Below are 17,874 nucleotides of genomic sequence, written 5' to 3'. Positions count from 1 at the left end.
GCAGCGGTAATTGTAATTTGTGCAACTGTATAAATTATGTCAATACATACTAATTAAACCCGACTGAGGTATTGCAAGGCACTTTCACAGGCATAAAGAAATGATATACACTGAACTTTTTTTCTGAACAGAATGGATAGTTTCACTGCCTAAAGTTCATAAAAGCATAGTGTGTACTTGTGTCACGTGGAAAACAGACCTGCAAGCAATTCTGGCTCAGAAAAGACATGCAACTATTACCAGTTCATTGACGTTAGTGTTTTAGTAGCCATTACGAAAGGCAAATCCCCCATCTTAAAGGGTTTATGCCCAGGCCTCCAAGACAAGAAAACAGCTCTCAGTTTATACGAGGTCATAAAGGACTGTAATGATACTGGGGAAATTGGTTTCTGTGGAGGAGGTGATGGTGGGAGGAGAAAGAGAGAAGGTAAAATGTGACGAAAAAAAAAAAAAAAAAGGATCAAAAAAGGCTTGGAAGAGGGTGCAAATGGGAAATAGATGGGATGGGTTAAACCAGAAAAAACCTTAATCAGAAAGAATGAAGAGGGTGCGGGGGGGGAGCATCGTCTATGCATCCTCGCATTAACTATAAGCAGGCAATTTAAAGGTGATGGCACATTTTAAAAATCAAGCCTTAGTTCAGCTGTCCTTCATTAAAATGAAGCCTGCAGTGCACACTGATAGACTTACACAAGCAGTCCAAACTCAATCTGTTTTTTATTAGAAAAACAGCTGGGGGTGTATGACAGCTTGACTGGACTCCCTCACTGGAAACTCTCTGACCTTCATTAAACTGTTAAGTGCAGTGGTTCACTAACAGTTTAAATGGATGACCTAATCAGTGACATGTGAGCCTGTCAATAAGCTTAACACGTGAAAAAGATCTTTTTAACAAGCACCTCAGTCAGCTAAACCAATATTAATTACAAACACATTTCCCCATCATTAATCTTCAAAATGTAAGAATGCTGATATGCATTTGCTTAAAAAACTAAAAATGATCCCATCATAAAACACTAATGATTTAAATAGTGTGAAAGATGTTAGAATAAATCAGAGTAATAATTAGGGAACTCTTCTTAATTCATGAGATAGTCACTTAAATCACTTTCTGCCCTAATGCTCTGTTGCGCAGTCTTCTTTATTGGAAATAGATATGCAGTGTCTTGTAAAAGTATTCATACATCTCCAACCTTTTCATATTTTGTTGAACTTTTCAACTGGTTTTCAACTTTGGACAAAGTGTCCCAACTGCTTTTAGGTCTTGACTTGCAATGGTCCAAATATGCTTTGATCTAAACTAGCACTCCCAAATCTTGGTCCTCGGGGTCCACTGTCCTACATGTTTTAAACGTTACCCCACTGCATCACACTGATTCATATGATCACATTATCTCCTTAGCATGCCTCGAACTGTTGCAGAACCCTGTTAATCACTCATTCATTTAAGTCATGTGTGCAGCACCAGAGAAACACCAATAACATGAACGCCCTTGTTGAGAACATCTGATCTAAACCATCACCTTGCAGCAATGATTGTATGTTTAGTTCTGCTCTGATAGATGATGAACCTCAAGGTTTTTTTCCAGGATTGTCCTATGTTTAGTTCCACTTAGCTTCCCATAAAAACTGATCAGTTTCTCTGTCCCTGTAGAAGAACAACATCTTTTTAGCATGATGCATCCATATCCATGTTTCACTGTGTGTTCAGTGCTGTGCAGTGGTAGTTGCTCGTCTGACATTGTGTTTTCTATATGGATTACTTTTTGTGTCATTTGACCAAAGCAACTTCTTCCATCTTACGGCTTTTGGCACACTGCAACTAAAACAACTTATGGCTGAAACAACAGCTTTCTTCTTGCCACTCCTGCACGTAGGTCAGTTTGAGGACAACCAACAAGAAGTTGTCAACTAATTGTCCAAATCAATCTCGGTAGCTCTTCTAGAGTTTGCGTTCAACTATCACACTAAATCCCAATAAAATACATTGAAATGAATGGCTGAAATGTGGAAAAAAATGTAAGAAAAAAGAAAAATCTCCAAGTCACTTTGATAGGTGAAGATGTAATTTTAAATTCCAGTTTCTTACAGACTATTACATATTCATTAATTTCCTGAGCTTACACAATCCCATAAATATGTTTAGCTTGTGTGTCTTTTTGCTAAAAAATACCTTTAACAGCCTCGTCCACTACTTCCACCACTCGATCAATCTGTTGGACCTGCAGCACAGACAGAGACATCAGGGAATACATTTATTGATATAGACAAAACAAGCCCACACAGTCAAACAGAGGATATCGACAACACACAAACACACATACACTTATCCAGGTTTATTTAAGGTGGATATGTAAATCCACTCTAAGGCAGCAGGCAATAAGCAGATAGGCAAACAAGTGCAGAACGATACAATCACAACAAGTTTCTTCCAGTTAGGATTAAGCAATATGGATTTTCTAAATGCCAATTAGTGTGTATGTACATAGGCACAGCAGCATGTTTGGTTTGTATTGGCCAATGCATTGAAACTGCAGCAGAGTTTTAACGATGTGAAACAAAAGTCAACGAAATGTAAGTTTAAAAGAAAGAATAATTGTGAGCATAAAGTAACATATAGGTAATTAAAAAGGTATTTCAAATAAGATTACCAAATAATCTCTCAAACGCAATCATTTCATAAGAAAGTCAAAGTCATTCTCCTTTTCATCTCCTAAGTAGACAGAACAATCCTACAGTTCTAGCAGCTTAAGACCCCTCTAATTCATGCAAAGATAATAAGCATACATTTGGCCACAGCTTAAATTTAATCAGACTGTTAGAAAGCTCAACTAATTTTTTAAAAGAAGAAATAAATGTTCACACTGAGCAGTACTTATTTTATTAATTTGCCTCGCTACTAAATTATTGAGAAGAGCAGTAAAATGAGAACAGTAAAAGGTCGTTAAAAAGACATGCATAGGAACCTAAAGAGGTGAAAAAATAAATAACATGATTTTCTTTGACGTAATTTCTCCTTTCATTCTCCCAAGCGTTCCTCTAAGTCACTCTCCTCCTCTGCTCTCAGAGGCTTGTGGACTTGCCATTGGCTCCATCTGCCCCACAGGTCCATTACCCAGAGTATTTTTCCAAATACATTCACATGGACACACACTGTGCTTTGCAGGCAGCCGTTGCATGCATGTTACACACAGAAATAAAACCTATTTCCTTGTAATAGCCAAGCAATCTGGATCCATTCAGAGCAGCAGCGGGTGTCCCTTTGTACAGTAAAGGTTTGGTAATGCTTACACTTTGCAAACTAATGCAGACTTCCAGTTTCAACTCTGTTTTCAAATCCTACTTTATATTCATAGGATACTCCTTAACTCAAAAATTGAGGAATGTTAAGAACAAATGGAATCCGTCAGATTAGGGCTTGAAATAAATATACTGGAAGGAAAAATAGCTTAGATTTTGCCTAACGTTTTTCTTAAAGAGGACTCTTTACCTTTCACACAACTTTGTACATGACATATATTTACAAAGGCGCTGTGTATTATAGTCAAAAAAAAATTTTAAATGAAGGCCTAGATTTATCATCGCCTACTGGCAATATCCTGAAGATTTCTAAAATTATCATTGGAAGGTAAAAAAGAAAAAAAAAGCAGACGTACAACTACAAGAAATGTGCAATCTTTGGAAAGACTGAATAAGTAGTGGCACGCTACATAAGTGGGTGTGTGTGTGTGTGTTAGAGTCAGAATGTGACAGGTCTAGTTAAGATGGATGAAACACTGCAGGCTTGCATGACTGCCAATGTACCTTATACAAGGTGCACCGTCATTCACTCAGACATAAAAACAGGTATACAAAAAAAGCAGATGAGGCACAAAGGTCAATTAAAAAGAATAGATTGAAAAGGAAGTACCCTTTTTTTAACCCGATCCCTTATCTAGCCGTTAGTGAAATCACAATAGACAAATTCTTAACTTATTTGCATGTCATTTGAATAACCCACCAACTGCCACTGTCATTATGTAGTTTATTGTTGCCACCACAAAAACATAAGCCATGTGTACTTTCTCTCATATGCCTATTTATGTTGCCTGTTCATGCATTAATGCATCTTTAAATGTACAGGCATGAATAGGCATGTTTATTAAAATAAAATAAAAAAACTTAAAAAAATCTAGTCTACATGACATTTTTTTTAACAGCTCTGAATGGAAGTCCACACATAAAATGTTTTACCAAATGGCATGTTTAAACAGCATGTTTCAGAGACTGTTTAAGAGTTTTCATTAGGAAATAATTAAATTAAGCATCTCCTCATTTAAGCAGATGTTTCAAAGATGGGATTTGTATCTCAGGTTTAGAATTAAGTGAAGGAATAACATGGATGAAAGCCTAATCCTGGCAGATCCCTGCAAACACAATAGGAGAATGGGCGTGTGAATGTTTGCCTGTATCAGTCCATAAATCCAACTGACTCATGACAATAATTTGAGTCACAAAGGTGAATTTCCCAGTTGTTTGCTGCGTCTTAAAATCTGTTATAGATAAAAGCCTGCTAACTGCAGAAAAGAACTGCAATGACTGTACTGAGTGAGATTTTGCTTGAATGGATAATTATCTAAGCTAGTATTTAAATATAATGTAAATAATGCTAATACAGCCTTTTTTGTGTAATACTGAAACATTTAGGCTGAAGCAGTTCTTGAGTTAACAGCTTTCATTACTAAATCCATTTTTTAAAGTTTTCCTATTGTGTTTAAGCTAAACACAATAGGAAAAATGATGAGGAAACAGACTATACTGTGCGCCATTAGTTAATTAGTTCAATTACTTAAGTTCAAGTCTGAAAATTAATTAGATCATCAAACTGAATCACTGAAAATTTGTATCAATAAGAACTTCACGAAAACCAGATATAAGAAATGTGGTTACAGATCTCTGATTAGATCAATCTTAAAGGGGTAGTATTATGCAATCAAGTAACTACATAACCTTCAATTGTTATAAAAACGCCATATCAAATATGACTTAAAAGAAAATTGACTTTGTAATTTAACACCTTGAAATTGGGCATGTCTCTTAAAAAATCCTGCTCTTATTGGAACTCCACCTCCAGGAAGTTATCGCTACAGCACTCTTCCATTAGCCCTTTAATAATGTTTTTACCAGAGTTGCACTGAGAAGTAGCTGGTATGAGGAGCTCAGCAGATGCCAGGGTTTGCTAATTGCTGCTGGCTTGTCTGAAGGAGCTGAGCGATGGAGTCGCCAGGGAGGGCTGCTCTGTGAGGTGGAAGCTCAGAAACTGAGGCGGTGCTAGATCCACCCACGTGTTTTGAACAGCTGGATGGTTGCCACGGGAGATTAAAGGATTTCTCAAACATGCATGAAAGAATCAAGGAAACTGCAGGTACATTTTTAATGAGGGAATAACATTATAACATATAAAGCTCAAAAAAGCTAATTCTACATAGTACTGCGCCTTTAATTACAAACTTATAACCCAACATTTTTCTGCTCAAAATTGTAATTGTGGTTACAGTGATTTAAAAAAAAAAAGTATTTGTAAATTCTACTAGCAACTACAACATGTTTAAGATGATTTTAATGCCAATTCCCAATCTAAGTTACAATTTTAAAATTTTAATAAAACACAGCAAAAGTCAAAGAACACAAATTGAGTGCATGAACACATACCCCAATAATGCTAAGACCTTTAAGGTAGTCCATCCGGGGCTGAGCCTGAGGAACACAACCTGCAACAACCACTTTTTTCTGCTGCTCCTGGGCTTTCCTGCACAAACACACATAAGAAGAGTTTTAGAGAAGATTAACACTGGTTTGTTTTCACGAGTCTGCTACTGTAAGCAATGTTTTAATAGCAATGACTGTCCAAACAACTCTTGATGAGAAGAGGGGTATTCACATTTAGCATATACTGAGTCGATATGTCAGAAGTTAACATGTTCCAACAGCAGTTTTTAATGATGATTAATAAATATTCCTATGTCAGTGAGCAAAATACTGTGGGTTCATGGAGCTCAAATGTAGATACATATGAACCCACACACCATAATCAAAAGCTTTAATGATCCAACAGACTTTCTGCATCCAGCACCAAATTAAATCCACCTCCAAACTGTGTGCAACTGTTTGTTTCACATATGAATTGCAAATGTTAAATCTGCCGAATCTCTGAACTCAAAATATAAAATATATTTTCAAGGAGGCGTGGTGTTGGATATGACTTGAAATGAAATTGTACGGTTACTTCCATTATTAGGGACAGGTTAATCTCAAAGTGAGCAAATTAAAGACCTAAACATGTAAATTGTAAATTTGACTTTTGATACTGTACTGAATTGTGTGCATAAAAACTGTACTGATCCAGAAAATTGGCAGAGAAGCAAGACATCTTAGAGCAACCGAATGGATCACAACCTGTTATTCTGGACATGTGGATATCAGAAAATGGTTATTCTCGCTTTTAAAAAATTTTTAGCTCAGTCTGTCATGTTCAACATTTCAGTTAACCTTCACAGGAACCCGTAAAGCCGCAATGTTTTACAGCACTTTTGTTTCAACAAACAAATCAAAACCTTCACAACCCCCAAGGTTTGTTCATCAGTTTCAAGTTTGAAGAAGCAAACACTGCAGCAGTCATGTGCATGAGCTGTTCCCCAAATGCAAGTAATCACAGAAGTCTTCATCTGTAAAATTTATTTAAAAGGGTTTTTTGTTGCATTTACACCTTTTCATCAGGTTTGTAGTTACTCTATAGAATTTATAAAGCGTGGTCACATTAATAGAGTAAACAGTTCCACTTTTGGAGCAGAAAATTAATGTTTTAATTTTGACAACCAACAGTCCTTTCCCTTGCTCATACTCGGGAATTGGGATCTGCGTTGATAAGTGAGGCACATCAGAAATCTGTTCAGGTTTAACGTTTCCTCATAGTTCAGAGTAACTGTACTTGGCATTTAAACTGCAACAAACATGAAACAATCTGATAATGCTGTTTTAGTTTGATTTTTAAGTTTTTAATCACCTTACAAACTCGGTTACAGTGGGCGGACAGCTGTGTTCACAGAGCGCGGCACCAACCCTGCTGTGGGAGGACCCTCTCAGCATCACTGAACGTAATCTACATAAACAGTCAATTTTAGAACCTCACATTGGAAACTCATAAAAGAAAAACTAGCTAGCGAAATTATGAAGTTCTCAGAAACCCATTGACAACCAGTGGTTATTTATATTCACTGGGAAGTTATTATTCAAATATCATTTAAAACTACATGTCATTGATCTTGTATGTTCCTATTTAAATGTGCTGAACAAAAAAAGAAAGCTATGCAGATAAACAGTGTGCCAAAATGTGTGTGTGCGCACATGATCTGTGCAAGTCTCCGTGTCACCTCCAGTTAGTGGCAGTGAGATTTGAGACACGCGGTCTGTCTGACAAAAGCTTTTGGAGGAGCTGCCCAGACTCTGCCATAAATCTTTAATAATGAAGCCTCCTGACAGCAGGAGTGGAAGAGGGAGGGGAGGATGGAAGAGGGGAAGCACATAAGTAGGGAGAAATCGTAGGAGGGGGACTGAGAAGCAGCAGTGAGGCTGGATGCAAACTGTCAGTAGTGTTTTAATTCACACTGTTTGTATTCTTCAACAAAACAAAGAGAGCTAGTGATGGAGGAGGAGGACTGTGCAAGGGAATGGAATGTGAAGGCAGACGACTCAATTCAAAGCCTGCTTACACTGTCACATGAATGAGAACTGGAAGGACAGATGAAAAATGGTAGAAGATGAAAGAAGAAAAAAAAACAGTGAAACCAGAAATCAAAAAGTGTTCATTGTTTATTTTAGAAACAAAATCCTTATTTTGGGCCAAGTACAGAACATTTGTACTGAGACACTGTAAAAGGTTTAACACTACATGTGGCGCGTTTTAATGTTCCTACACACTTCCACATTTGTAAGAGGGCTGATGGGTAATTACAAAGTGGGCTGACAAATAAAGAAAGATATCACGGTGTTGGATACAATGGCTCATTTTACTCAACTGATCCAAAGTATATTTACAATGTGTATTCAAACTGTCGGGTTTTATCTACTGGCCGCCTGCCACTGCCAGAGAGTAAGGAACAAAACCCATGTTATTGCAACTGCCTTTTTATGGTGTCAACAGACTGTAAAAATATACAGAGGGAGGGAAGAGTGTAGCAGTAAAGCAAAATATTCCAAGTCACTAAGTATAAAATTCTGATCAAAAGTTGGAAAGTTTCAGTCACTCTGCTAGATATTCAATTAAATAATCACTTCTCCTATCTTGTTACACCTATAAAAAAAAATTCAAGACTAACAGAACAAAGCCATAACCACATATACAAACATTCAGAGATGCATCTGATAAGTGCGACTCCCCATCACAGATACAGCCATGAACATCTCTCTCTTAGTGCACATTCAGACACATACACAGCAGGGGTGCAGCTGCCTAATTGACAACATCTCATGCCAAAAGGCACCAAACGTTCCTTTAATGTGCCTCTCGCTCCCTGCCCATGGACCCACCGCCATAGCTGACATGACGAGGAAGCAGAGAGCGGCTGAGTTGCTGTCTGAGCGCCCCAGTGGGAAAGGCCAATCACGTTGCATACAATTCCTGGGAGGAATGAGATGGAGCGGGATTATGGGATGCAGTTGCTATGGTAATGCTTAGTAGTCTAATAAAGCTCTCATTGCCAATGACCCAGACTAGAGCAGATGTCCCCCAAGATCAGACGAAATGGATGTATGCGTGGGGAGATGCGTGTGTGTGTGCGCACATCTCTCCTCCACTCTGCAGCCCTTTCTCAACTCTGTCACTTCTCCTCAAGGTCCTGACACCAAAGGTTCAAACAATGTCTAAACATACTGTGCATACGCGTTGCAGCGGTCCAAGCTGGTGATAGGCACAGCATTCATAGGACTGCACATAGATGGCTGACCTCTGTCGTATATGTGGTGGAGAGTGCTGTGCTGTACATACTTGTTTTTAACAGCTGAGTAGACACAGTGAATAAGTCAAATTAGACTAGACTAAATGTCCAACTGAATTGATCAGGTTGACTTCGAGATGCCTCATGCTAGGAACATGACATTAAGTTACCCTAGGCATCAGGCGGACCAGAGAGCATGACCTATATAAAAGACTCTTCAACTTTCACACAGCAAAATCTGAAGTGAAACAGAAAGTGTTCCTTAGAGGATCGGGGTAGAGGCTTCCAAAGGGCTTTTTTCAATGACTGCAACACACATTTGGTCACATAATCAAATGACATTCTCTAGAAAGCATTGAATGTCTGCAATGCTCTCCCTCATATTTAGCATCAAAACTGATGTCAATATATATACGAGTATGTTAGCCTGATACTGAGCCAGAAACAACGTGAGCTATGTCTTCAGATTGAACCAGAAGACCAAAAGTCTCGTTTTAGGTCAGTTATCAAAATGGTCCGTTAAATGCCACAATAATGTAGGAATTATTAGAAATAACACAATTAAGTTAGGTATATAGCAAAACTTTTACCTAAACTTCATTTACAAAAATCTACTGAAAGGAACGTTTTAATTATATTGTAATATATCAAGATGCACTTGTTTTTCATGGTGCACTTCAGCATAGAAATGTTTAAATGTCTGAATTCAATTCTAAAATAATTATCATTTTATTATGAAACTACTTCAAATTGTAATTAATTATTTCTACATTAGTATGGATATATTTATTTATCATCAACCATTTTTAATTTATGAAATCTAGAAACCTTTATTTTTAGAATATGTTCATGTATTGAGAAATTTTGGTTCTCAATACAACGCTGTACAATCAGAAGTGGTTCATTTTAGTTTAGAAGCCAAATATCTAAAACAGACTTTCACACATTTATGAGTGTGTGCGTTTCCGCTCAATGACTCCTTGCTGCGCAGCATCCTCAGCCATATACAGATAAGGTTTTGGCTACATAGCGGGAGAAAATATGAGCTCATTACATACACACACAGAGCCATATGTTCCCTAGCAAACATGTTGCTTGAGGATGAGGTCATAGTGATACGAGCCGTGAGAAAGTTTGTGAGGCTGAGAGAGTATAACTTCAACTTAAACTAGATGAATAAATTAAGATTTTTCCACTCCAAACAATCTGATAAAATGAAGTGGGACATTGAAGATATAGCTCTGTTGCATGTGTATTTCTCCTGCCTCTTTACCATATTTGGCCTATCGTTGCTCCTTTTGTCTTTCTCGCCCTCTCATCTGCACTTCAACGGCCATTTCTGGTTGATTTGACAGCGAGCCAGCCACTCAGTAAACCCCTGACCTCTCTGCATTAGCATAAGCAGCAAGGGGCAAGGTTAAGTACCCATCAAGCCTCTGTAATTAACATATGAGTCGATGAGCGCACGGGTGTTTGTGAGTGTGAGTAAGTGAGAGTGAGCAAATGTTTTAAATTGCTCCTTCACATATTTTCCACTTCTACAAACTCCTGCTGAATCAATAATGCAGTTATGCTCTTGGTCACTGAGGCAATTTCAATTTCACAACAGCTATTGTAATCCAAGACTTTACCTGATTTTATCAACAGGGGGACCCACAAATCATGTTTACTTTTTAAATGTTTTATTCAGTGTTCCGTATTTATATTCCTGCATGTTTTGTAACAACAGCAGCAAAAAAAAAAATAAAAAATAAAAAATGTCTCCCCTGTCTGACAGAAGAAACTGAACTATTGTAAGAAAAACACTGTTGCTCTAAAAGAGACTGTACTCATTCCTATGTGTATTACTGTACTGGTGGAGTTTTACTAAACAACATAAATTATAAAGAAGTAGCTAACTCTACACCTGTGGAACCTGAATGTGAACAAACACATTACAGTTTGAAATGTGGGGAATAGGAAACAGAAAACAGTGTGACAAGAAACTGTAAAAATTAATTTTATGACAATGTTACAAGAAGATCTATTGGATGTCTTGAGATATGTTAGCAGAAATTAAAGACAAATACATGATAGATAAAACAAATGAGGCTGCCAGTTTTAACATTAAAAAATAAAGTTGCTGGGCGTGGCAGTGGAACAGGTGTAAAGCGCAACACATGTTTGGACCGAAACCTTAGTCCAAGACTTCACAGTTTTGAGTTCCAGGCATACATCTTGGGAAGTCTGATTTAGTGAAATTTGATTTCTTAATCTTTAATTCAAATATTTCAGGAAATGGGGTAAGTTTGCTATCAAAAATATCCAGTTTATAGGATAAATAATATTTAGGCAAACGTCTTAAGGGACGTGGTTGTGAGGAAAGAAAAGCAAATTCAACATCAAATCGTTGGAAAATGAAGGAAAGACATGAGTGGCCCGAAGCTATGAAAAGGTTTGTGATTGAAGGAGGAGATTTGAGAGGTAAAGCTGCTGAATCCCTTTTCTAGTTTCACTTAAACACATATCCAGAATGCACTTTTTAAAGCCTGTTTGTTTTTCAGCTCCTCTTCATAAAACAGAGACAAAGACAAAAATAAACGAAAATAACTAAACAACTGAGATCAAAAAACAAGGTTGAAAGCACAGGGGGTGCAGCTTCAATGACAGATGATTACATGAAAGAAGTCCAATAAAAGTAACTTGAGATTAAGAAAACAATGCTATGGTATTTCACTAAAGTGAAATGCCATAACCCAGAGATTGTTGTGTTTTTAAAATCTGGAGCACATCTTTGATAGCAGTAGTTGTGAAAAGGCACCAGAATTAAAACAACGCAAGAGGACAAAAAAAAATGTTGACTCTTGTCATCCTTCCTCATTTATTACTAGTATATCATTTACAAGATACAGGCAATCTGTTGACCAATCAATAGACACCTATAACATAGCTATTTTATGGCTGACCCACTCCGCCTTTGGGTATGCTGTAGATAGGATGCTCCTGTACTGTCCACCTGGGCCTTGTAAAGGAAAGTCAGATGTTATGGGAAGCTTTCAGATTATGGCCTTTAAAGAATGCTGGACACACATTCACACCGCCGTGAAAAGGAGAGAAATCTGTCATGTAAAATTAGATGAATGTGTAATAAATACCATATTACTGTAAATGAGCTGTATTGACCGCTTGAATGCTTCATAATAGAGAAAGGGCTAATAAAAGACAGGGGAAAAAAAAGACCCATGTGAAACAGACCCACACAGACAGCTGCACAGATGTGCTGGAAATTGCATTAGAGATGAGCACTTCAATGAACCTCAAGAACGAAGACTATATAGCTGAATCCTAAAAAGAGCCCCGAGAGTCCCATTCCCCATGCCAAGTCCTGTTATTTATAGAGGAAGGGCTATTATGGGGCATTAATGTGATAGTACCCAGCCCCAGGCTGTGACAGAGAAAAAGCTGATAAGTTAATATTTCAGACGATAAACAAAGATTTCTACACAAATCCACAGAGATCGTGCATTTGGGTATTTTATTCCATAATTTAAATCACATGCCTATTTTATTAATTACTCCTGGAACGTAGCCCATGTTTACTGGTAAGTATTGAAAGTTTCAGTATTATACCTCTAGTGTCTGATCAATTGTTGCCAAGGCATAAAAACGGATCATGTGAATGAAAATATTTTACAGAAATGTGCTGGGTGAATCTCAGAGCAAGAATGTTTTTTCTCTTTTTTTGTAGAAATCAAAGTATAAGAAAAAATGTCATAAAACCCAACAAACTTTAGCCTATTGAAGAACAACATTCCTACATACATTCCTGAGTATATCATTTAATAATGTTCTGCCAATGGAGGTAGTGAGGCAACACAAAGAAAGATTAGAGGAATGTTACCAACTAAAAGATTACTCCCTCATTTTGTACAAGGTCACAAACTTCCAGCGCTATTGCAACATCTTTCATTTCATACACAGAAAGGTTCTGCACACGATTGAATCTGAGGGTAGAGATACTGTTCAGCCCGATCAATCAGAAACTCTGATCATACCACAAAGGCTGTGCTTTCATTTCTTGATGTTGGTTATTTTCTGTAGTGGTCCTGCACTATTTGCTGCCAATCAATGATATGTTCATAATCTGCACCGTAGGAGATAAAAAGCACACGAGGCGGGTCAACGTTAGCAGAAAGTACCATCTCGAAACTGAAATTTTGGTGATTCTATCTCAAGTAAAAAGAGAAAAGTTTAGTTTGCTTTATTGCCAAGACATTGGGGAGAAGGTTATGTTCATCTGGTCTCCACTGTCTGTGTGAAGCTGCACTATTCTGTATGAGTGCCATCTCTGTGTAATTATTTGAATCCAAAGATCAGACAAGGGGTAAGTCTTTGTTATAATGACTCAGGTGAAAGGCCACTCTTGGCTGAATGCATTCAGACAAAATTAGCCCAAGCGTAAACAATCAAGGTTGGTTTCAAGGTCATAAATTATTACAAGACCTCTCTTGGAGAATTGCAATTTCACATGCTCAATGACCTGGAATCATTCAAACAATCAGCAACCCAGCAGCAATCAAAATAACAGAAAGGCCGAATAATTACGCCACTTAAAGCAGCAAAGCAGTCATCAATAAAGCCATGAAAACGTTTACTTCTTGAAAAGTTGCTATAAACTAAAGCAAAAGTGATGCAGATTAGTTGATTAATGAGGATTAAATGGAAATGAAAGAAAGAATCCTGCTTGGAGAGAAAACGTCTGTTGTCTAACACTTAATATGGGAATCTAATTCACAAAGTTCGCTTAATTCTATTTAATTTCATCCTTTTGATTTTGGTTCGTTTTTATACTCTCCTGCTGTCAAAGTAGGCTGTAACAATAGAATTTTGACTACACTCTTTTTAATGGCTGGAAATACTATTTATTTTTGTTCATATTGTATGTGTGCATAAGTACAAATAGAAAAAAAAATAAAGAATTACTGTATAAGTGACTATAAATAAATGAATAAAGACTAAAGTCTGGTTATTTTCTTGAATGCTGTTCTTTATTGCTGTTGTAAAATTTCCACAGCTTCTATGTTGTATGACAATCTTTAAAAATAAATAAATACAAAAATAAAAAACCTTAACTGAATCATAAAGTCAGACATCTCAGAAAAAAAACAGTCAAACATGATTATACTGGTGGGATGATTTGGGACGTTTTGCTGCTTCAGATGACGGTTCTACTCGTCATCTTGCCGGACAAAGATTAAAGCAAATCCAGAGGTTTAGAAGTGTCCTAGTCAAAGTGTGGACTTGCATTCATCAGTTTTATCTTGGCATATACTTGAACAGGTTGTTAATTAGGCCTGAGCATTCAGTATTAATAAATAATTTGCCAACGATGGGATTTTAAAAGGCATTTCATTTCAAATTTAATTTTAGAGTAAAAAATATAGAAGTGGTTTAATGCATATGAAAACCACACTTTTCAGATTTGTGTTTATAAAACATTAAAAGCCCGTCTCTGTTTAACATCACCTTACAATGACTTAATTTGTGATGTGTGTACTGAACAGTTTGTCTGATAAAAACACTGCATATACTTTGTTTACATAATAGTAAAGACTGCAGAAGCCTAAGGAAGATGGTCATGCTGTCATTCTTCCCAGGCTGTAAAAGTTTCTCAATTTTTCTTTAAGTTTCTCAGCTGAGGAACACCGAGTAATACTGTCACATTTCATATCCCTTTCTCTTCTACAGCCTCCCTTGAGGATTCAGAGGCAAACCTTTAAAGGTCAAAGATCTCACTGTCATCTTTCATGACTTAATTTATATCAATCACGTCTCTATGCTTTAACTTATTGAATCTTGAAGTGACAATGGTGTGACAGATATGTTGAAAAACAGCATTTCAACTATTATGAAAGTAGAACTGAAAAGTTTCTCAACAAATTATGCTGTCACTTTTCACCCCCCAACAGTGCACAGTGAAAGGACACTATTGCAGAGGGCATGCATGTCATCACTTATAATCTGCAGTGAGTATATAGTATCTAAGTGGCTCAGGACTTTCCGGGTCACTGCTTGTTTAGCCAACACCAGCAAATGTCAGCTTTGGAAATCTTCAACTTAAAACAAGACCACAGGGAGAATGTCAAAAGCTTACAGGTGCTTCTCTGACCCACCATTACCCTTTTGTCTCCTAGAGTTTTACATTTGCACTTTCGTATGTTTACTTATTAGATTTGTGTATAAAAAGAAACGCTTTTAAGTGAGCTAGGTGTATTTGACTCACTATAAACTGAACAAACGCATCAAACACTTGTAAGCTGAGTAGCTCAGGTCCAAGAACCTTCTGTAGAACAACAACCTGGCCTGGCCTTTTAGAAAAATACCAAGCGTAATACTGTAAGAAGCATAATTAAAGCCAAAATAAAGATTCAGTTATGTTCCTGAGGCAGTTTGACAGCAACTCAGTGTGGGGATAATGAGAGAGAAGCGAAGCAGCAGGTGTTGTGGTTTACCTGTGTTTTGTCAGTACAGGTAAACAAAGGGTCAGAGCAGTCCTCTCCATGTACCATCTGTCAGATGAGTCAATGTTTCAAAAGACATTTCTCCACATTCAGACCAAATCAACACTTCCCTGGGAACAAGCTGGGCATTTTTTTCTCCCTCTCGGTTTCAGTGTTTAGTAACAAGCTTATATTTTCTAAAGGTGTGCTCACAGATGAAAAAACAAATAAAATTTGAATTTAAAAAAATCCCAATACAAAGATTAGGTTGATATTTTACTTTGACAATTCATAAATATTGATAGAACTGAAATGAAGCAAGCCAGTGTAAGTCATTTGTTTTTCTTTTTAACATTTTAATGAACCTGTGATCAAAGGTACATTCACAAATTTTAAGCAGCTCATCCAACAAAGCTGTCATGCAACAACAACAACAAAATATAAGCACAATTCCCTCCTCTTTTGAAGTTTTCTATCATTGTGTTCCTCTTCTTTTACACCTAAAACCCTAATGAGGCAATGATGAGATTCTCTGTCCTTGCCCAATTAAGATTGCAGTGAATTCTAGATAAAGCCTTTACATCACTAGTTTAAAATTACAAACGCGAGCCATTTAGCTACATGTGAGCCTAGTGTTTCTACGACGTGGAATAAAAGAATTAATTTTTACAGAGCTCTTTTGCTGAAGATACTTTCAGATCTATCAAATATGATTTGGATAAAATGTGGATAAATACTGGAAGAAAATAGAGTAAGTAGGAGTTATGACTGTGTTGCAGCAGCACTAATTCAGCAGCTGTTGTGATTTTTGTGTGTGTGATTTTTAATCACTTGGCTTGTATTCTCAGGACTACTGACAAGTTAACATTACCAAAACAAACCACCAAAACTAAGGGAAAAACTGGGACAGATTTGAACAAAAATATATTTAAATAAAGACAACTATTTATTAAATTGTATTTTCATAATTATCAGGTTGAACACTTTTTTGTTTTTACTATGATTTCTTTGAGGATATTAAAGAGTTGGACAACACATGCTTTTCACAGTGTAGTTCAGGCTTAAATTCTAAATGAATCAGCCACTGGAGTGTTTTGGTCTACATGAGTAATTTAAGAAATGTTTCCTTTCCAATATTTTTAATCACTAGCTCCTGACACATTTTTTGTCATTCCTCTTTAAATGTGTAAGTATTTTTAAAGATTGGGTTTTGATTATGTGGCATAATTGTCTTGATATTTGTGTTACATCACTTTTAAATGATTTCCCTCAAATTAATTTTGCAGGATTTAATGAGAATTATCAGGGAAACAAAAACGGTTCCTATCAGTGGCCTACAACAGAGATTATATTACACAAAAAAAAGGCATGAAAAATTAAACAAAAAAGGTGTAGCCTTGTTAAAAAATACCTGCAGAAAAAGAAGCAAACACTATATGAGCATCTGAGAGGCATTTCTCTCTTCTTTGGTCTTCTTAATACCTCATTCAGTTCAGCACTCCCAAAGAGTGAACATGTCACTAAAACCAAAGTTAATTAAATTGAAATCAAAGTGGCTCTGGCGGGTCAACTCATTTAATTTGAAGTAAAACAGCTTCCTTTTTGTAAAGATACTCTTAAATTTTGCCCACCTTTTTAATCCATCTCTTCCCATTTTCTCCTTCGCTACTCTACCGCCATTTGTCTTCTTCTCTTGCATGTTATCTATTTAACTGGAAATTTAATTAAACACACTTTATTGCTATAGAATTACTGAGGCATCAAGGTCATTAGTTATGAACAAAATTGCTTCATGTTGAAGCTATAGAGTAACAGTATTACCCTGATTCAGAGGATGTGTGTGGGTATATTCACATGTCAATTGCCATAGCATTAAACTTTTCAAAGCTGTGGGGACACACAAATATTACGAGAATGTGAGATTTGTGATAATATTAGTGAATGTTGTGATAGTGATAGGACTTGCGACAAAAACAAAAAGTGTCATCTTTCTGCTTTGGATTCACAGCAATTATATATCTAAGATAATAAGTTCCAGCTACTGGATGAAAAAAATTTGATGTTTCCATCTCAACTAGGTTTTATTAAAAAGTTACTTGTGGCAGGCATTTGCTGCTTTGGCATTGAAACAACGTAGCTCGTTGTTAAATGACTTGACAAACTAACCTCCTCTGCATCATGCAAAGCTTTTTATGCTGCATTGTGCAGGTGTTACCAAGTACATCACATGCATCCAGAACATGAAAACAAGTTACTTAAAAACTTAGCTAACACTTCTTGCAGTGCAGGCAATCCTTGTGACATACACAATGTGTACATAGACATTGGGATAATGAGACATTTCCAATACATTGTTCAGCCACGTTAAAAATTAAATTGCGTGCTTTGCAATTTGCTGTGTTCTTAAATATTAGAAAAGCTTA

The 17,874-nt window shown here is 36.7% G+C and overlaps 1 protein-coding gene across 1 annotated transcript in view; it reads right to left on the bottom strand.

The window, feature by feature from the left end:
* cdkal1 (CDK5 regulatory subunit associated protein 1-like 1) overlaps nucleotides 1-17,874 on the bottom strand; it is a 182,521-nt gene that overhangs the window by 127,079 nt on the left and 37,568 nt on the right. The window contains exons 5-6 of the mRNA XM_017309343.1: nucleotides 5,692-5,788; nucleotides 2,174-2,222 (exon numbers count right to left, since the gene is read on the bottom strand). Of these exons, the coding sequence (XP_017164832.1) occupies nucleotides 2,174-2,222; nucleotides 5,692-5,788 (146 nt within the window). The remainder of the gene's footprint in view (nucleotides 1-2,173; nucleotides 2,223-5,691; nucleotides 5,789-17,874) is intronic.

Source organism: Poecilia reticulata, linkage group LG16 (genome assembly GCF_000633615.1).
Source record: "Poecilia reticulata strain Guanapo linkage group LG16, Guppy_female_1.0+MT, whole genome shotgun sequence".
Lineage (NCBI taxonomy): Eukaryota > Metazoa > Chordata > Actinopteri > Cyprinodontiformes > Poeciliidae > Poecilia > Poecilia reticulata.
The sequence above is the reverse complement of the archived record's forward strand: the minus strand, read 5'-3'. Positions and strand labels throughout refer to the sequence as shown.